The sequence below is a fragment of the Podarcis bocagei genome (genome assembly GCF_964188305.1).
Source record: "Podarcis bocagei genome assembly, chromosome: 6".
Lineage (NCBI taxonomy): Eukaryota > Metazoa > Chordata > Lepidosauria > Squamata > Lacertidae > Podarcis > Podarcis bocagei.
In genome coordinates, this window is record NC_138130.1 from 33,444,129 (window position 1) to 33,461,319 (window position 17,191).

General features: G+C 45.6%; 2 protein-coding genes across 3 annotated transcripts in view; one reads left to right on the plus strand and one right to left on the minus strand.

The window, feature by feature from the left end:
- GABRB3 (gamma-aminobutyric acid type A receptor subunit beta3) overlaps window positions 1-5,897 on the minus strand; it is a 200,545-nt gene extending 194,648 nt beyond the window's left edge. Inside the window, exon 1 of the mRNA XM_081197581.1 lies at window positions 5,564-5,897. Coding sequence (XP_081053707.1) covers window positions 5,564-5,664 — 101 coding nt within the window. The 5' untranslated portion in view covers window positions 5,665-5,897. The remainder of the gene's footprint in view (window positions 1-5,563) is intronic.
- The window catches only part of GABRA5 (gamma-aminobutyric acid type A receptor subunit alpha5), a 71,631-nt gene extending 54,719 nt beyond the window's left edge, over window positions 1-16,912 (plus strand). For both annotated transcript variants that reach the window (XM_081197576.1, XM_081197577.1), the window contains exons 7-10: window positions 1,905-2,048; window positions 8,561-8,713; window positions 10,633-10,844; window positions 12,026-16,912. In XM_081197576.1, coding sequence (XP_081053702.1) covers window positions 1,905-2,048; window positions 8,561-8,713; window positions 10,633-10,844; window positions 12,026-12,322 — 806 coding nt within the window. In that variant the 3' untranslated portion in view covers window positions 12,323-16,912. The remainder of the gene's footprint in view (window positions 1-1,904; window positions 2,049-8,560; window positions 8,714-10,632; window positions 10,845-12,025) is intronic.
- The last annotated feature ends 279 nt before the right edge of the window (window positions 16,913-17,191 follow it).

Sequence of the window (17,191 nt, forward strand, 5' to 3'; positions counted from 1 at the left end):
CATCTTATCAACAGTGAGGTTGGCTCAATAAGGCCACCATTGTTTGTAGGGACCAGCTTGCCATCTTCGGTCTTTCTTGTGCACAAGCTCCGATAAAGCTATGAAAGTCATGCAGTCACTCTCAGGTGGGCACAGCAGTGGTGCCATGACCAGAGTGATGGAAGGAAGAGGAGAAGGAGAAGGAGAAGGAGGAGAAGGAGAAGGAGAAGGAGAAGAAGAAGGAGAAGAAGAAGAAGAAGAATCCCCAGGCCAACCAACCTGACTGGTTCTGAAGCAGCAGTAGTCACCCATCAGCACCAGGCTCCAAGTCCTGCCCTCCACAGCTGCTCTCCCCCCACAGAAAGCTAGTTGCAGCTCATCAGCTGCTGATCTCAAGTTGGCATGTCAATAGCATACAGCAGGCAGGGGGGACATGATATCCCAGGCACCTGGTCCCTTTCTTCAGAGGCCACCCTGCTCATTTGCTTGTGTTATTATATGGCAGAGTAGGAACCTACAGGAGATAGAACTCATTGAGCTACCTGATACTGAGTCAAACCATTGGTCCATCAAGGTCAGTATTGTGTACAGTAGAATCCAGACTTGTGGCCCTGCAGATGTTGTTGGACTCCAACCCTCATGAGAACCAGCCATCATGGCCAATGGTCAGGGATAACAGTGCCTACTCCATCTCAGCAGCTTCCCAAGATTGTAGACAGGAGTCTCTCCTAGTCCTACCTGGAGATGCCTGAGACCTTCTGCTGTTTTGTAACAGGCGTTCAAGTCTCATTTAGGCAACCTCACATGACAACTGCAAGCACCGCTGTTTTGTCATATAAATAGGGTGCACACAAGCTCAGAAGTTGCAGCCTGTTGTGCAATTTGGAGAAGACATGTGCTGATCTGCTCACCATTTGAATGTTAATGGAATTGCCTTCTGCGCAGGAATTTTGAAATGCTTGGAGGCGCATCACAGCCACTCGCTGATGAATGGCTCTGTGAAATTGACTGTTTCCCAGTCTCCTGCTTCCCATCTATAAGATATAGTAGTCACTACCTTGCAGGCTAAATGAGTAATGAAATATGGAAACATTATGATAGTTCCCGAGGCCTAGGAATAAGAAAGGGTACACATTTACAAGAGCATTTTCCATTACAGTTGAAAACTGGTGCTGAATTTTCATAACAGAAGAGATTTGTGTCTAAACACTCTGCCCGAAAACCTTCTCCCTCTATCTCCCAATATACAAGATCCGTTTTTGGTCACCATGCATATCCTCAGGCTTTGGATGCATGCACACTAACCCATTTGTAGCACAAATATGTACGGTAGTTTTCCTCATCCTGGAATCTTTCATGTTTGTCCTTAATAAGCTGCTTTCATTTGATTGATTCTAAATTCTGCTGTCCACAAAGGTGGGGGCAGTTACTTGGTATGCATTTAGAAACCCTCCCCGATAGCCACACATTTTCCTCCCTGCACATGTTCCAGGTGAATGAAGTGGTGATTGCTATCTGGGTATACATCCACTCACAATGTCACTGGGCAGGTGCGGATACTGCCCCCATTGCTGGGACTGTCTACATCTGTTTTCACCTGTTTTCGAATGGACACACTAAGGGGCTGTCTAGAATAAACCTACAATGAGCTTTTATTTTCAGAAAGAAACCAGCTGCTCAAAAAGTGTTTATCAGAGCAAAAATATGCAACGGATCTAGAATGTGTGCGGACTAGGTAGGGGGGAAAAAATACCAAGCTCTCAGTCTCCATTGATGTTAGAATAAAATGTGTGCAGGACTGAATCCTGACACTAGCAAGAGATTCCAGAGCTGAGCTTTGGAATTAAGCCCTGCTTATCGTGTAAGATTTCAAGTCTATGAATATTAATCTCCAGACTCAGTTTCTCACATGCTATTTTTTTCAGATGCTTATCCCAATTCCGAAGTGATCTATGTGTGGACTCACAGCCCGGCAGCATCCGTGGTAGTAGCAGAAGACGGTTCAAGGCTTAACCAGTATCACTTGATGGGGCAAACTGTCGGTTCTGAGAACATCAGTACCAGTACAGGTGAGGAGGGAGAAGGGATGCTGTTTTTGGCAACTCATGTGTTTATTTTGCAAATGGTTTAGATTCCTGACATCAAAACATCTAAGTAACACATCACAGAAGCATTAGAATATCAGAATGAAACAAGAGTCAGGCAGATTCAAAATGCTGGTTGTGGACAAGTTCAAAAACAATACCAAGCTAGAAAAAAATCAGTTTTTTCCCTTAGCTTGGTATTGCACCATTAAAAAAACACACGGCGCAACAACACTGAAAGCCAACTGACCCACTTAGCCATGGGATACTGTCAGCAGTTGTGGACTGTTGTGGTCTAGCAGTGGTGTGGAGTGAGAGCTGATCTCTCAGGTTACCTGGTCTTGAGATGCAGAGGATGTTACTGTATGTACCAACAACAAAACATTGAGCTTGGCCTGGTAGCATATTGGCAGCCACTGCAATTCCCCGAACAAAGGTGTTACATGATAATAGTAGTCTTTTCCACATAGCAATCTAGCAGCTGCAGTCAGCACCAGCTGCAGCTTCAGGATCAACCTCAAGGGCAGACTGAAGTGCATTGAAATAATCAAGTACTGTATTGAGGATACCAAGGCATGAACCACTGTACCTAAATTATATGAATGGTTGTGGGTGGCACCTCAGCCAAAGCTGGTAGAAAGCACTCCTAGCACTGAAGCCACCTGGACCTCCGATGTTTTCGTCAATGTGGAAAATGAGAGATTCACTTCTGGAAATTTCAGGCACATTTTTAAGGTCATTTACCACCGGTTGATTATATTTTCACTTCCCTCTTTTGTTCTCACAGTGAGTGTGGATTAAATAATTGGTGCTCCCTTTCCCATGATATTTATGTATCATTGCATTCGTATTCCAGCGTTTCTCCAAGGAGCTCAAGCATTCTCCGCCTCTCCATTAATTTCTCACAACAACCCTGTGAGGTGGGTTAGGCTGAGAGGATGTGACGGGCACCCAAGGTCACTCAGCAAGCTTCATGGCTAACTGGGCATTAGAACCCAGCATTCTAACCACTGCACACTGCTGCCTTGTTTGGGTGTGGGTTGGAAAAGGAGGCAATACTATATACTGCTTGCTTGAGCAATACATATATACTGCTTGGGCAATACATATATACTGCTTGCTTGAGCAGAACCCACTGAAAAGCCTAGTGACAGGAATGGGGAACTGCAGCTCTTCCCATTTTGGTGGACGCTTCCATCATCCCAGACTCCCAGCCCCATGTTGTCTGGGGCTGCTGAGAGTCAAGAGTTCAACAACCTCTAGAGAGGACTACATGTTCCCCATCCCTGCAGGAGGAGAAGCTGATACAGAAATGCTTGACCTGTGATGCCTCGTTCCCCATGCAAGTCACCACTGGATACTACAGTGCTCAAGTGAGAATACTGCATGTGTGCGCCACCAGTTCAGTGGCTTTAATGGCTGTGAACATGCAGTCAGGTTGTGGTATGCCCGATTCATGCTCGGACAGCGTCCAGGATCCAAAATACCACATGCATTTTCAGTCTTTCTCTACCATATATGTGTGACACAAGTGTGTCATGCAAAGACTCCCTGATTTTGCATGCTTTTTCTTGTGTTTGATTTGGGCTGTCACACATCTAGGCTGATGCACGTGCCGCTTGGCCTACATCACACTCTTTTAGGTGCATGAGGAGGATTCCAATCTACTGTCCATGCCTGGCTACACATGTGCATGAGACCGTAGTGATTCCCATTTAATTAATACAGAGTGAAAAGGTAGAAACTTGGGTATGTACCCAAAGGCAGCTATAGGTATTGTGGTGATAAAGGAGCTTAGTCTATGGGACTATGTTCAGGGGGGGAACACAATGGGGAACCTGTTGAACTACAGTTCCCATGGGCCCTATCAGCTGAAGCTGATGAGAGCTGGGGTTCAGCAACATCCGAAGGGCCCCACAGTTCCCCACTCCTGCTCTAAAAGTGACAGCAACCTAGCAATCCAAAGGAAATGCTATTCTTTGTCCATGTCCTGAATATAGGACACACCTAGCAAGCAGCATAAATCAATCCTTGAATACCTCTTGAATTTGCCATATTTTCCACCCTGTCTCTTTAACAGCTGCATGAGCACAAATCCAAGAGGCACATCTCTACAACCCGGGGAAAGCTGCGCCTGTTGGATGGCTGTCTTCGTGCAGCTGCTCCACCAAAGCCCAAATCTTCTGCGGCAGCAGCATAGTCCGACACTTTGTCGCTAAGGAAAGGAAGGCCCTTGAGGGGAACCGGGGACGAGGCGCCCGCAGCTTCCCCCGCGTTTTGCAGAGGCTGCTTTCGCTCGTGCCGGCTTATTCCCCTCCTGCAGGAGGCGAACAACCGCCTACGCGTTTTGATCTCTCCCTCTCTCTCTCTCTCGAGCTTTAAAATGATTTGTTTGATGAAACGCATTTGGAGGCGGGCGGGGGAGAGAGAAGGGGGGAGGAAGTGGCAGCTGTTGCCTGGCTTTGCAGCGTGTCCGAAGGACCACGTGGCTGCAAAGGAGGCGCTAACCCGAAGGATTCTCCCATTTCCTCCCTAACTGGAAGTGGAGGCGCCAGATGTGGCAGCATTAGGGAACTAAAGAAGCTTTAATCCCGCGCCCAGCCACCCACGTGAGACCCCCCCCCTCCCCCGCTCCCGGCCTGGCTCGGGGTTCTATGTCAGGGCAATCCTGGCCGGCGATTGGCTGCAGCGCGTTCGGAGGGGGCGGAGGAGGGAGGGCTGCGGCCCCGGACCGAGGCCCGGGAGTCACATGGGGGCGGCAGACAGAGGGGCTGCAACAGGTTACATAACGGCCTCGCCTTCGGGAACCAGGCGGGGTCGGCGTTGTGCGGTAATTAGAAACTAAGCACCTCGCCCGGGGCGGAGGGAGCAAGGGGGCCTCACGCTGCGCCCATCGGGGGAGACGCCGCCAAGGGAAACGCGGAGCTCCTTTGTCCCTTGTCCCCGGGGTGGTGGCGCAGACCTCCGGAGGGAAACCAGCAGGGTCCCCCGGGGCTGATCCGGGGTGGGGCGGAGATGCTGCCTCTTCGATCAGGAGAAGGGCTATTTTTAAGGGATCCCTTCATGGAGACAAAGGCAGACACGGGGCTAATGGGAAGGAGAAGAGATAGCACAGCTCCAAGCTGCCTCGTTCGCATCAGCCGAGGCGCCCGCAGCTCTTCGCAAGCGGCGACCCGTCGAGAGCCCAGCGGGCTGCTTTTGAAACCCAAAGGGCGACTATAAGGGAGGGGGGTGGGCGAGGAGGAAGGGGCGGCGGCGGAACGGAACTTTGCACGGAGCGCCACAAACCTGGCAATTGTCTGATCAAAGCTAAGATCGCACCGATTCCCCCCAAACCTCACATCCAGGGCTCCACAAAAGAATCGCGCACCGATCCACAAGTCAAAAAGCTTTCGTTTTGTTTGAGGCAGGGAGGAGGGATGGTGGAAGTTAGAGGAGCACCTGTACGATGAAACCAGGGCGGGCAGGTAGCAGCAGCAGCAGGCGGCTGAGTTTCTTACCAGTTCACCATCATCGCGGCATTGTTCTCTGCGATGAAAGGCAGCTCCCCTCTCGCCTTCAGAATCGCCAGGAGGAAGATCCAGAGCGCGTGCCGAGGCATCTCCTAGGGTCGTGCGCGGCTCCTCGGAGCAAAACCACAATCCCAAGCGAGCAGTAGGCGCTCCAGGGTGCCAGGGGACTCAACTCGGCCACTACTCTGCAGGGCACTTGCGAAGGGGGGCGAACAGCTGCAGCCTCGAGGAAGCAGCAAGATTCGTAGCAGAAATCAAAATGTTAGTGCCCGGGGGCACCGTCTCCCTTAAGGTTTGCAAAGGTTTAAGCAAATAAAATGTTGGTTTTCAACATCAATAGGTTTGCTTTTTTCCCTTTCTTTCTCCCCCTCCCCGTCTTCCGCTTTCTTTCCCCCCTTGCTAACGTCCCAGGTTACATCTGTGCGGGCTGGGTTGTGATTGCAGGGTGGATCACAAAGAGCAGGACACAGATTGTAACCAGGGATTAGCAAAATACAAAAATCCGATTTTACACAGGGGAAGCATCAGTCAGCTATGGATTTTCTGGGCTTCATCAAGCTCGCAGGAGGCCTGTAATCGGGGTTACTTGTGAACGGATTTCCAAGATGTTCTGTCCTTCCACAGAGCTGTGGGATCTGAAAATAACAAGCATAGACCCGTGAAAGAATTTCGCAGTTTGCGTATTTTGCTCCTGCCTCGTTTCCCCCCTTTGCAATTGCTTCTTAAAAAGAAAAAAACAACAACACTCCCCCCCCACACACAGCACCACACCGCCTATAAATAATATGCCATTTTTATTTTAAACCATGCAACAATTGGTGAGCAGGTGGAAGGTTCGGGATGATGTGAAGCAGATGTGCTCACAGCGAGGGCTGCTTCTGCTCTTCACTGGGGACTGGAATCAAATTGGTCCAAAATCCAAGACCACATCATGCATGGATACTGCCTGCAATATGCTTGTTGGAAATCAAAGGAGCCAGTGTGGTGTGGTGGTCAGAGTGTTGGATTAAGACCCGGGAGACGGGGATTCGAATCCCCACATAGCCGTGAAGTTCGTTGGGTGATCTTAAGCCGATTGCTCACTCTCAGTTTAACCTACATTGCAGGGTGGTTGTGAGGATAAAATGGGGGTGGGGAGAACTATGCATGCCACCTTGGAGGAGAGGCAATAAAGAAATAATGTGTTGCTTTCAGTGGGGTGAGCATGATGCAGAGGGCAGCTTCTGCATGTGGGTCACCTTACTTGCGATAGGGTGCCAGGCTCCATGGAACCAGCCTTTGGGACAGCCACTGCAGGTCTTTTGGGAAGCACCAATCTCAAGAAGAGGTTCTGCAGTGGATCTCAGATGGAAAGTCCTGGACTCAAATGATGCAGAACTTCAAGGCCTTGCCAGTTTTGGGAAGCCAGACGTAGTTTTTTGAGAAAAGGGACGACACTTTCATATATATTTCTTGCTCTCACTTGGAACGATTTGGTGCCTGCTTACCCCTAAATGAGACCCTAACTAAGTTTTAGTGGGTGACTTGATTTATTTATTTTAAACCAGACTATGTTATAGATCCAGCATATTCAGCTTTTAGCCTAGGTTTCTCCTAACAGCAAAAATATACTGTACATCTCGCCTCAAATGAATCCTGTTGCAAGATCCGTACCACATACAATCTCTCTACAGTCTGGAGCTCCTTAAGTGTGCTTGGTAGGAATTACTATGTTCTTTAAGAGTTGAACAACTCTTCATGTATTCAGCAGGTGCAAAAATTGGTAGCATATTAGTCCTTTATGCAAACTCATCTCCTTTCTACTGGTGCACATAGATCCACATATTTATGGATTATTAAAATCAAAGAAAAATTATGTGTTAAGGTGTGTAGTGGATTGCATAGAGTAAATTTGCATAGAGTACAGCCCTGGTGATGTCATCACAAAAGCTACAAGGAGACAGTAATTTGGGAAACAGTAATTGCCTGCAGTCTGTAGCTCACCATGCTATACAATTGTAAGGGGTAGGAACTCTCCGTGGAAATGATACAGACCTTGAGACCAGGTCCTCCAGTGGAAGCCACAGAAATGATTTCATGTGACAATAACTATACTGCAGCCTTTGCCAACCTGGTGCCCTCCAGATGTTTCGGATCACAATCATAGGAGCCAACTCCTAGGTCCCTTCAGCAGCCCCAATAAAATATTTGAGGGGGTCGAGCCCACCCTACCCCACAATTTGCCATCTTGTGATTGGCACCTCCAATGGGCATTGTAATTAAAACTTCTTGAGGGCACTAGATGGGTAAAGACTAATTGATTCTCCACAACAATGGGAGAGAATCCTTGTCAGTGCTAATTGTCACTGAAAATGAGTGGCAGAGGCATGAGGATTCCCCCATAAGTTGTGCAGTGCTCCAGAATAAATGTTCCACATAATAGCTGCTCCATAAATAAACTCTTATGGGGAAGCATTTTCCAGCAGCATCCATGTGGGGCCACAACATGGATTGAGCGGGACCGTGGAAGGTCACTCTTCTTCACCAACAACTGGGTAGATAGGCAGGGTACTAGCACAAGTTGAAACATCATGAACGAAGTCTACGAAGCTTGAGTACCAGAGAGCATCTCAGCTTAGAAATAAGCTTCAAGCAGATGGGTCTTGCTTGGCTCTAACTCTGTCCTCACCTTACTTTATAGCACAAAAAAACCAACAACCTGGGAACTGTAGTTAAGGGTGCTGGGGATTGTAACTCTCCTAGGGGTAAACATTTCTGAGGACTCTTTGTGGAGTGGAGCCTTTTAAATGTATGGTGTGTATGCTTTTGTTCCCAGCCAGTGGCTTATGAGTACAAAAAGAAGTCCTCAGTTCATTTCTTTTGTTTGAACCATCCAATATTGTCATATGGAAGAAGTGCTAGACAGAAGACAGCTGTTTGCGAACTGGTGCTCTGGCTTTTGTTGATAACTTATGTGTGTTGTTTTCTCCTCTTCGGCCACCTTAGGTGAATATACTATAATGAGAGCACACTTTCACCTGAAAAGAAAGATTGGCTATTTCGTCATCCAGACATACCTTCCTTGTATTATGACGGTGATCTTATCCCAAGTATCATTTTGGTTAAACAGAGAATCTGTCCCTGCTAGAACAGTCTTTGGCAAGTATTTCACTTCTCTCTGGTGTTTCTTTTTAAGTGACCTTTACTCTAAGGCAGGGGAAGGAGAACCCTAATCAGGTGTCCTGGTGACCTAACCATCATTGGGTAGGGGGCAATGCTTAAGTTTTCCCCTGCCAACCAGTTTCCCCCTGTGCATGCCTCTGTCTCAGGCAGTTCCTTGCCTTTTCTCTCCACCCCCTCAGCCCCACCAGCAGGGTCTGAAGGAAGCGGGGGCCACAGCCCCAAATGCAGCTTCAATCACAGAAGCAAGGAAATGTAATATTAGAGTCTGCCATTGGACAGGAAGCTGCATTCCTACATCTCAGCCAGCGTGCAGCCTGATTTGGGCAGAGGGCACAGTTATTCCTGAAGCCAAACACCATGTGTCCCATTTATCATAGCAGCCTGCCTGATTGAAGTAGTGGCCACTCACTTTGTATGGATTTTGACCATGCCAGGGGAACCTCACTGCCAGAACTACCCAGATCATGTAGACGTAGATCATCAACCGCTTTGGACTTGTAGGCATATATGCAAAATGGAGAAACTCTTGTTAACACCACACACACACACACACCCTGCTGCCAAGCACACATCACAACCTGTTCTACAGGCTGCAATTGAATGCTTCCTTCAATCCTGCTTTCAGCATGGGGAGGTCACCCTGGGGATACCCTGGAAGGTATCTGCAGGCATATGTCTGCCCCTGATCCACATGCTGTTAGTATCCAGTTTTAGGTCTTCATTCCACGTTATGACTTCTATTTTCCTCCCTCAGTATTGCACGTCTCTAGATTTTATATATTGGGGCGCTCGCACTGCATCAGGCTTTGCAATTTCCAAGGAGCCGATCAATGCTTAATAGCAAGCGCCATCTTTAGGAGTATTAATTATTCATTTTATTTCTTCGTCCCCTAATTGCAAATGTGGCTCTAGGTGACATACAAAGTCAGGGTGTACATTTATCCATGTTTTTAGGCCTGTGCTAATAGGCATTTTACTGCATTTGCCATTGCCTGCGGCTACAAGCAATAAATATTTATTGGATTGGGCATACAAAGGAAGATAAAACAAAATCAAACTGCAATTCCTGCAATTCAACAATTTGCTTTTCAGCAGAACACCCCTCCAAGGCAAAAACTCATCAATTGCCATTAACCCATAGCAACTAAAACCAATGGTGTGTTTATATGAAATGCCGGTGAGGTTGGTAGATGCTAAAAGATGTTCAGTATTTAAGATGTTGAAAGGTTTGGGAGAAGATGGAAAGTCTAAACTGTAGGTACCAGGCAAACCTCTTTACAGAGAGCATTCTGCAAATGGGAAGCTACTGATGAGAAGGTCCTTTCCCTTGGAGCCATTCTCCCTACTTCATGCTGAGAGGACACTTGGAGAAGGACCTGCCAAGATGATCTGAGGGCATGTTTGGGAAAAGCCGTTCCTCCTTGCTATCAGCGTCCCAGGCCCTATAGGTCAAAATCAGCACTGTTCAACTAATTGAACCTTCCTCAACCTGACTCCCTTGAGTAGGAGCACCAGGGGAGGGGATGAGGGGCCAAGTCCCAGAGTCCTCCTGCCACCTTCCCAAAGCGGGGCAAGCACTTTCTGGGCTTTGAGGAGGAGGAAGGAGGGCTCTAGGACCCTGCCAGAGCCCTCCTGCCTCCTTCCCAAAACTCAGCGCCTTTTACCCAGCTTTGGGAAAGTGGGGTGAGGGCTGGAGAGGGCATCAAATTTTAGCCTTGCACAGGGCGCCATATTACCAAGGTCCACCCCTGATTGCAGCTCCCATTGTTTCTGATTGTTGACCATGCTGGCTGGGGTTGATGGCAGTCTGAAACATATGGAAGGCACCCAGCTGGAGAAGGCTGACCTAAGACATGCAGGTAATTCTAAAAATTGCTCCTTCTTTTCTTTTCAAGGGGTCACTACGGTCCTTACCATGACAACTTTAAGCATCAGCGCCCGCAACTCCCTACCAAAAGTGGCCTACGCTACCGCGATGGACTGGTTCATAGCCGTGTGCTACGCCTTTGTGTTTTCTGCACTGATTGAATTCGCCACAGTCAACTATTTCACAAAAAGAAGCTGGGCCTGGGATGGCAAGAAGGCATTAGAGGCTGCAAAAAAGAAGGTAGCCTGGATTGCTCAGTTGGTTAGAGCATGGTGCTGATAACGCCAAAGTTGCAGTTTTGATCCCTGTATGGGACAGTTGCATATTCCTGTATTGGATGGCATTGGACTATATGATCCTCAGGGTCCTTCCAACAATATCGATTCTATGATATGCATCTCTTTGAAGAGATAGAATAGTTACCCTGAATAGGAAGGTGGGAGCTCTCTGACTTGGTTAAAAATCGAGTGAACATAATCTACAGGAAGTGTCCTTGTTGCTGTGATCTTCCACGGTGCCATTCCACTAGATCGCCCTCCTAACATTTCACAATGCTACTTGTCTTAAGCAAAGGAACTATCCCTTTGTCTTTAGTGAGACAATGGATGTCATGGGGCCAGTTCTACCGTTTGATAGAGTAAGCTAACTGCCTCAACCAGCTGATTCTGAGCATCAGTAAAGGGCAGCAAACAGTTACTGGTGTAATTTACTGTTATTGTATGTTACAGCTATAGAGGGGAAGGCACTTATAGGAATTTCTATCAAAATAACATGACCTTCCTTGCATGCTTATACAGGCATGAGATGGCCAAGTGGATTGGGGGTGGGGGAGAGATTTGCTACTCTACCTCAGGCCCTAAATATCTGAGATCAAGACTGCTTTTTGCTATACTTTTTTGGCCTGGACCAAAAATATCTGGGTGGGGTTTCTTTCTCCTTTTTTTGAAAAAAAGCAAAAGAAAGATCACTAGTTCCAAGCCTAAGGAGTGGTAAAGGAGAAAACCCTTTTTTATTTTCTCTGCATCCTCTTGCTAAGATAAATTCTGTACATACCCAACCAGAGGATGCATTCTCAAACTGAATTAAGATTAATCGGTTGTGTTTGCCATACAATCAGATTGATGTGGTGAAACACTACCCCCCCCATGTTTTCAAATGTGTATTTGTGAAAGCATTCTTAGAATCTGGGTTTATTTTGCTTGGTTTATGAATCTGAAGTGCCCTTGCAGTTTTAGCGAGGATAAGAATCCACTAGAAGAATGCAAAACAGAAACCTGTTTAGTCCTCTTTAAATCACTTCAATTGCTTTTATCAGCGTTAAGACATAAATAATCTCTGCATACAGCCCTCATCTTTCTTCATGTCCTAAGTGTACATTTCTGTTTTTTTCACCAGTCTTCTGGTTTTCTGTCATTTTGCAGAAAAAAGAGCGTGAATTGTTGGCAAGCAGAGGCATGAACACTTACCCTGCCGGACGGATGACCCCCACCTTAAACTTACCAAAGGACTCCGCCCCTGCAGTAATCTCCAACGCCGCTCCCATTCCAGTCAAGCCCGCCGAAAAACCAGCCGAAAACAAAAAGACCTACAACAGCATCAGTAAGATTGACAAGATGTCCCGGATAGTATTTCCGGTCCTGTTTGGAACTTTTAACTTAGTCTATTGGGCTACGTATTTGAACAGGGAGCCCGTGATCAAAGATGCTTCTTCAAAATAAATGGAAGGACCTTTTCGAATCAAGTGTTAGCCATACTTGCAAAAACAAACTCTACCAAGGAGAATTCGATGTTCCAAAAGACTTTCTACCTTTGGGCAATATTCTTCAGGAAGTTTTTGCATGTTTAACAATATGTACAAAAAAAGAAAAAAATATTATTGCCTCGATTGTTTCTACATGTAACCTCAGATATTTCTGGCAATTACATTAACGGCAGCAGACACAAATCTTTCTAGGACAACAGAAGACATGAGACATGGCTTCTATGCTGCTGAGTAACTTGCATTGATAGTTTACAAATGAAATAGGGTATATTTTTAAAATTGTTTGGGCATATTGCATATCTGCAGTTTTTTATACTTTGAATGTAAATATCGGTGGCAACTGTGGATTCTGCCATTGCAGAAAAGTTCATACAAGTTATTTCAGAGTTTGTCAGTTCTGGAGTATTCTGACTAGGATCCAGAACCCTGCAGGCCCATAGCTTGGCTGTGCACATGTAAGCGGATGTTCACCATCTCTTGTGTTGTGCTCCTGGCAGGTTTTTGGATTAGTGGCAATCCACATATGTACACTTGGGTTGCGTGTGCATGGTTGAGTGGGACACCTATCACAGATCAGAGACCACAGGCTTCATCTTGCCTCACATCGCTTCATGGTAAGGCAGACGTTTTCAGCAAAAGCAGTTCACACGTTCAGCTGCAAATCTGAGAAACGGGCCACACATTCAATTATGAGTGCTTCGGCGACTGGCATCCCAGTGGCAAGCTTCTCCTCACCCCAGCCATAATAGGTAACACTCCTGACATGCAGCACAGTACTTTTTGAGCGAAGCTCCCGACGTGATTGCTCTGCCTACCTCAGGGATGGGGAACAACAGCAGAGCAGATGTTGTCATCCTCCAACTCCCATCAGCCCCAGCCAGCATGACCAGTGGTCAAGATGATGGGAGTTGGTGTCCACCAATAACATCTGAGGAATCGCAGGTTCCCCATGCCTGGACCTCATGGTTAGCAGTGCCAAATATTATTGGTGCTTCTGGAAAACTATGGGAATATTGATCCCTGCAGTGAGCACAATCCATAGCCCAGTTCTAGATTATGTAATTAAATCAGTGTTTCTCATACTCCAGTTGTCATTGGACTACAACTCCCATCATGACTAGCTAGCAGAAAAAGCGGTCAGGGATGATGGGAATTGTACTCCAGCAACAGCTGGAGACTCAAGTTTGAGAAACACTGTATGAAATGATTAGTTATTGAGAAGAGTGAATGCATCTTGAGTTGGCCTTCATTTTTCTCACATAGTGGAGGTTTTAGAGACCCAGGTCTAGATTCTTTTCATACATAGGTACTAGCCTCTTGATTATAGCCTATGACCATGACTTCAAACTAATCTGGAAGAATGAGGCCACACTAAATATCTAGTACAGGGGTCAGCAAACTTTTTCAGCAGGGGGCCGGTCCACTGTCCCTCAGACCTTGTGGGGGGCTGGACTGTATTTTGAGGGGGGTGGGTGAACAAATTCCTATGCCCCACAAATAACCCAGAGGTGCATTTTAAATAAAAGCACACATTCTGCTCATGTAAAAACACCAGGCAGGCCCCACAAATAACCCAGAGATGCATTTTAAATAAAAGGACACATTCTACTCATGTAAAAACATGCTGATTCCTGGACCGTCCGTGTGCTGGATTTAGAAGGCGATTGAGCCAGATGCGGCCCTCGGGCCTTAGCTTGCCTACCCATGATCTAGTGGCTGCCTCCTAGCTTCAGAAGACTTAGGCAGCTTCAAAGGCTGGGACTTAGAAGACTTGGCAGCCTTAATACACTTTTTCAGTGAAAATAAGGCCACCACCTAATTCTTCATTGAAAGGAGGAAAGTTGTGCCCATCAGGAATGTGTCACCTAAAGCAGATGGCTTCCCATCGCTTTCATGGTAAACAGGCGCCTGCAGGGGGGATGGGGAAGAATTTGATTCAGTTCATGTTTAAAGGCAAATTTACCCAATTCACACTTTCAGAAACACAATAAGAACACAGCCAGCTTTCAAACCCACACTTCTCTAAATTCTCCAATCAAGTAAAGTGTACCAAAATGCATATAAAACAGTTAAAATGTGCATATAACTGCACATATTAGTGAAAATGAAGGTTGTTCTGCTCAGAGTAGGCGTAGTGAAATTAAGGGACCTAAATTAATCATGTTTATACCCAGGTGGGGTATAAAAAATAAAAGTATTACTACTATTATTATTGTATTAGGGAAATTGCTTTGCAAAGGATGTATATGTTAGGCAAAATTGCATTCAAAAACGTGTATATTAAGAAAAATAAGCACTAAAACGCTGGTGATTTTAATTCAAACTGATGTGAAAATGGGGGAGAATGGAACTTAAGGCTGGGGGGGAGCAAGAAACAGAAAAACTGAAACTGACAGATTCACCTATCACTACCTGGCAGAAAGAACTTTGAGTTATGGTTATTACCTTTTCCAAATGTCTAGTCCATGACCACAGGCCATGTTGGCTGGGGATTATGAGAGTTGAAATCCAACAAGCCCTGGAGAAACATAGGTTTCTAGTTTCTAATGTGGTTCCCCCACTTGCAAGATTCACCTTTTTTCACTCCTACAGTGTGTCCAGAACTGTCCTGCCACCATTCCAAGAAATTCCAGATTCTACAACAAGATCAAGCAGTGCCCTTATCAGGGAAGTAAGCCCTAATCTAATTCAATTAGCTAGCTACCTTAATGTATATCTCGTTCGACTTTTGATCCCAGCACTATTGGGGACCACAACGTATTTATTGTGCTATTTATTTATAAATTTGTTTTCTCCTCCCCTTCCTTGCAAATGCTCAAACTGAAATGCCTCCCCCAAACCCCACAACAACCCACAATCCATAACCAGTTCGGCAACTTTGAAACTGGTATTCTATTTAAAGAACATGATAGTAGCACAGAACATAAGAACAGATGTAACTGTAGTCAGCAGCTGAATGAAACTCAAGACCCTGGGCGGATTTACACTCATGGGTTTTAACGTTAAGAAAGGGGTAAGGAATGGTTTCGATAACCATATGGTGTCCAACTTTTAACATTCATAATGCGTTATTACAATGTGACAAGAGAGCAACCAGCAGTGGAGGGACAGCATTTTGGCAAAACAAAAAACAAAGGTAAGAAGTGCTTCATTTTACAAATATGCCCTGTGACATTTTAGAACAATATATCTAATATCGTTCTAATAACGTTATACTGGTCAGTGTAGATCCAGCCCACGTTTATACTTAGTCTTAAGGCTTTGGGGCAGAAAAAAAGTATGGTTTACCAATATTCCAGCTTCCTAAAGGCTATTTAAAATTAAAGATGAACTCTGACTTTTATTATGTGCACACACAAAAACATACTCCCTATAGGTAGACAGAAATGCTGAGCCCCCAAAATTCCACCCGTTTCCCAGTCTAGTAGCATGTTGACAACAAATCAGGCGTTGAGCAATGATTTTGCCATATATACTCACACTGGTCACTCCAGGGACTTTTTCACATGGACCTGCAACTTGACAAACAGGAGTTGTGCAAGAGCCATTTCCATTATCCCATTCCAGTGGTACCTATGCAGGAGCAAGATCCTGGTGGAAGATCTCTCATTGCACAGATGATACCACTGACCCAGATTCTCATAGGAATTTTGAAACCCACGGACCAGTTTTAATATGCGCTTGCTGAGAGCCTGGTTCACTGATTACTTGAACAATAAAGCCACTACCTACGTGCTCATTAGAAGTGACAGGAATTTTGCCTTTCAGGGAAATAAATACTTTTGTTCAAATTCAAGCTACATTCCCCCCACCCCCACCACTTAATTATCATTGTTGAAGAATCAGAACATGTATTGCATGAGATTACTTTTTTATTTTTTAAAGTAGAATAGAACCAACTACGCCAGATATAATGTACTGTTCATTCACTTAGTATTCATTTCCATTAGGGTGATACGAACATATTTAGAATGTCTTCTCGAGAGAAAAAAGAATGCATTGTATAATGATGTCATGTTCTGATAAATAAAAGACAGGGAGAGAGAGAGAAAAAATATGTTTGTTTTTTTTAAAAGCCAGCTGTTTCCGATCGCTATATCAGTATTTTGTTGGGGATCATGCCTTTCGGAAACTTCTATTGCTTCCAGTATGTTTTGCTTCATTGGTGAATGATCAAGGCTGCAATCCTGTACACACTGATCTGGGAGAAAGTCCCACAGAAGTCCATGGGGCTTCCTTCCGAGTAGACATGTCTAGGATTTACACCATCAGGCTGCAGCCCTTTGCACACTTCCTTGGGAGTAGGTGCCATGGAATTTAAACAGAACCTACTCCTGCATTACCACGCCTAGGCTCAGGATTGCATGCGTAATTTGAGTTATTTTTACTTTCTCTTCCCTGCATAGATCCATTGCTTCAGTAGCTTTTGTAATTTTATCTTAATGTTTAAATAAAAGAATACATTTGATAGTCAGTTGCAAAATGTCATCTTTTCCAAACTTACTGTTAATAGAGAGAATTAATGTTCCAGTTGTTTTTTTTTTAACCAGCCGAAAGCTTGAATTGTGATTGCCACCAGTAGGAACAGATGCTAGAAACATACAGGTTTGTGGAATTTAATTTGCCAAGGAAATAAGGCTCCATTTCCTGATGTGTATTTGTGGCTTGATCCAGTTGGCCACCTACCTGTGCCATTCAACATTCATGACTCCTCAGAGCTCAGCTTTGTGTTCCATGACCGCTACTACCAGTGAAACTCACAAATACACAATGCTCACAGCAGTGGTTGGGAAGGATAAAAAGGGTGACTTATCATGGCCTTGGT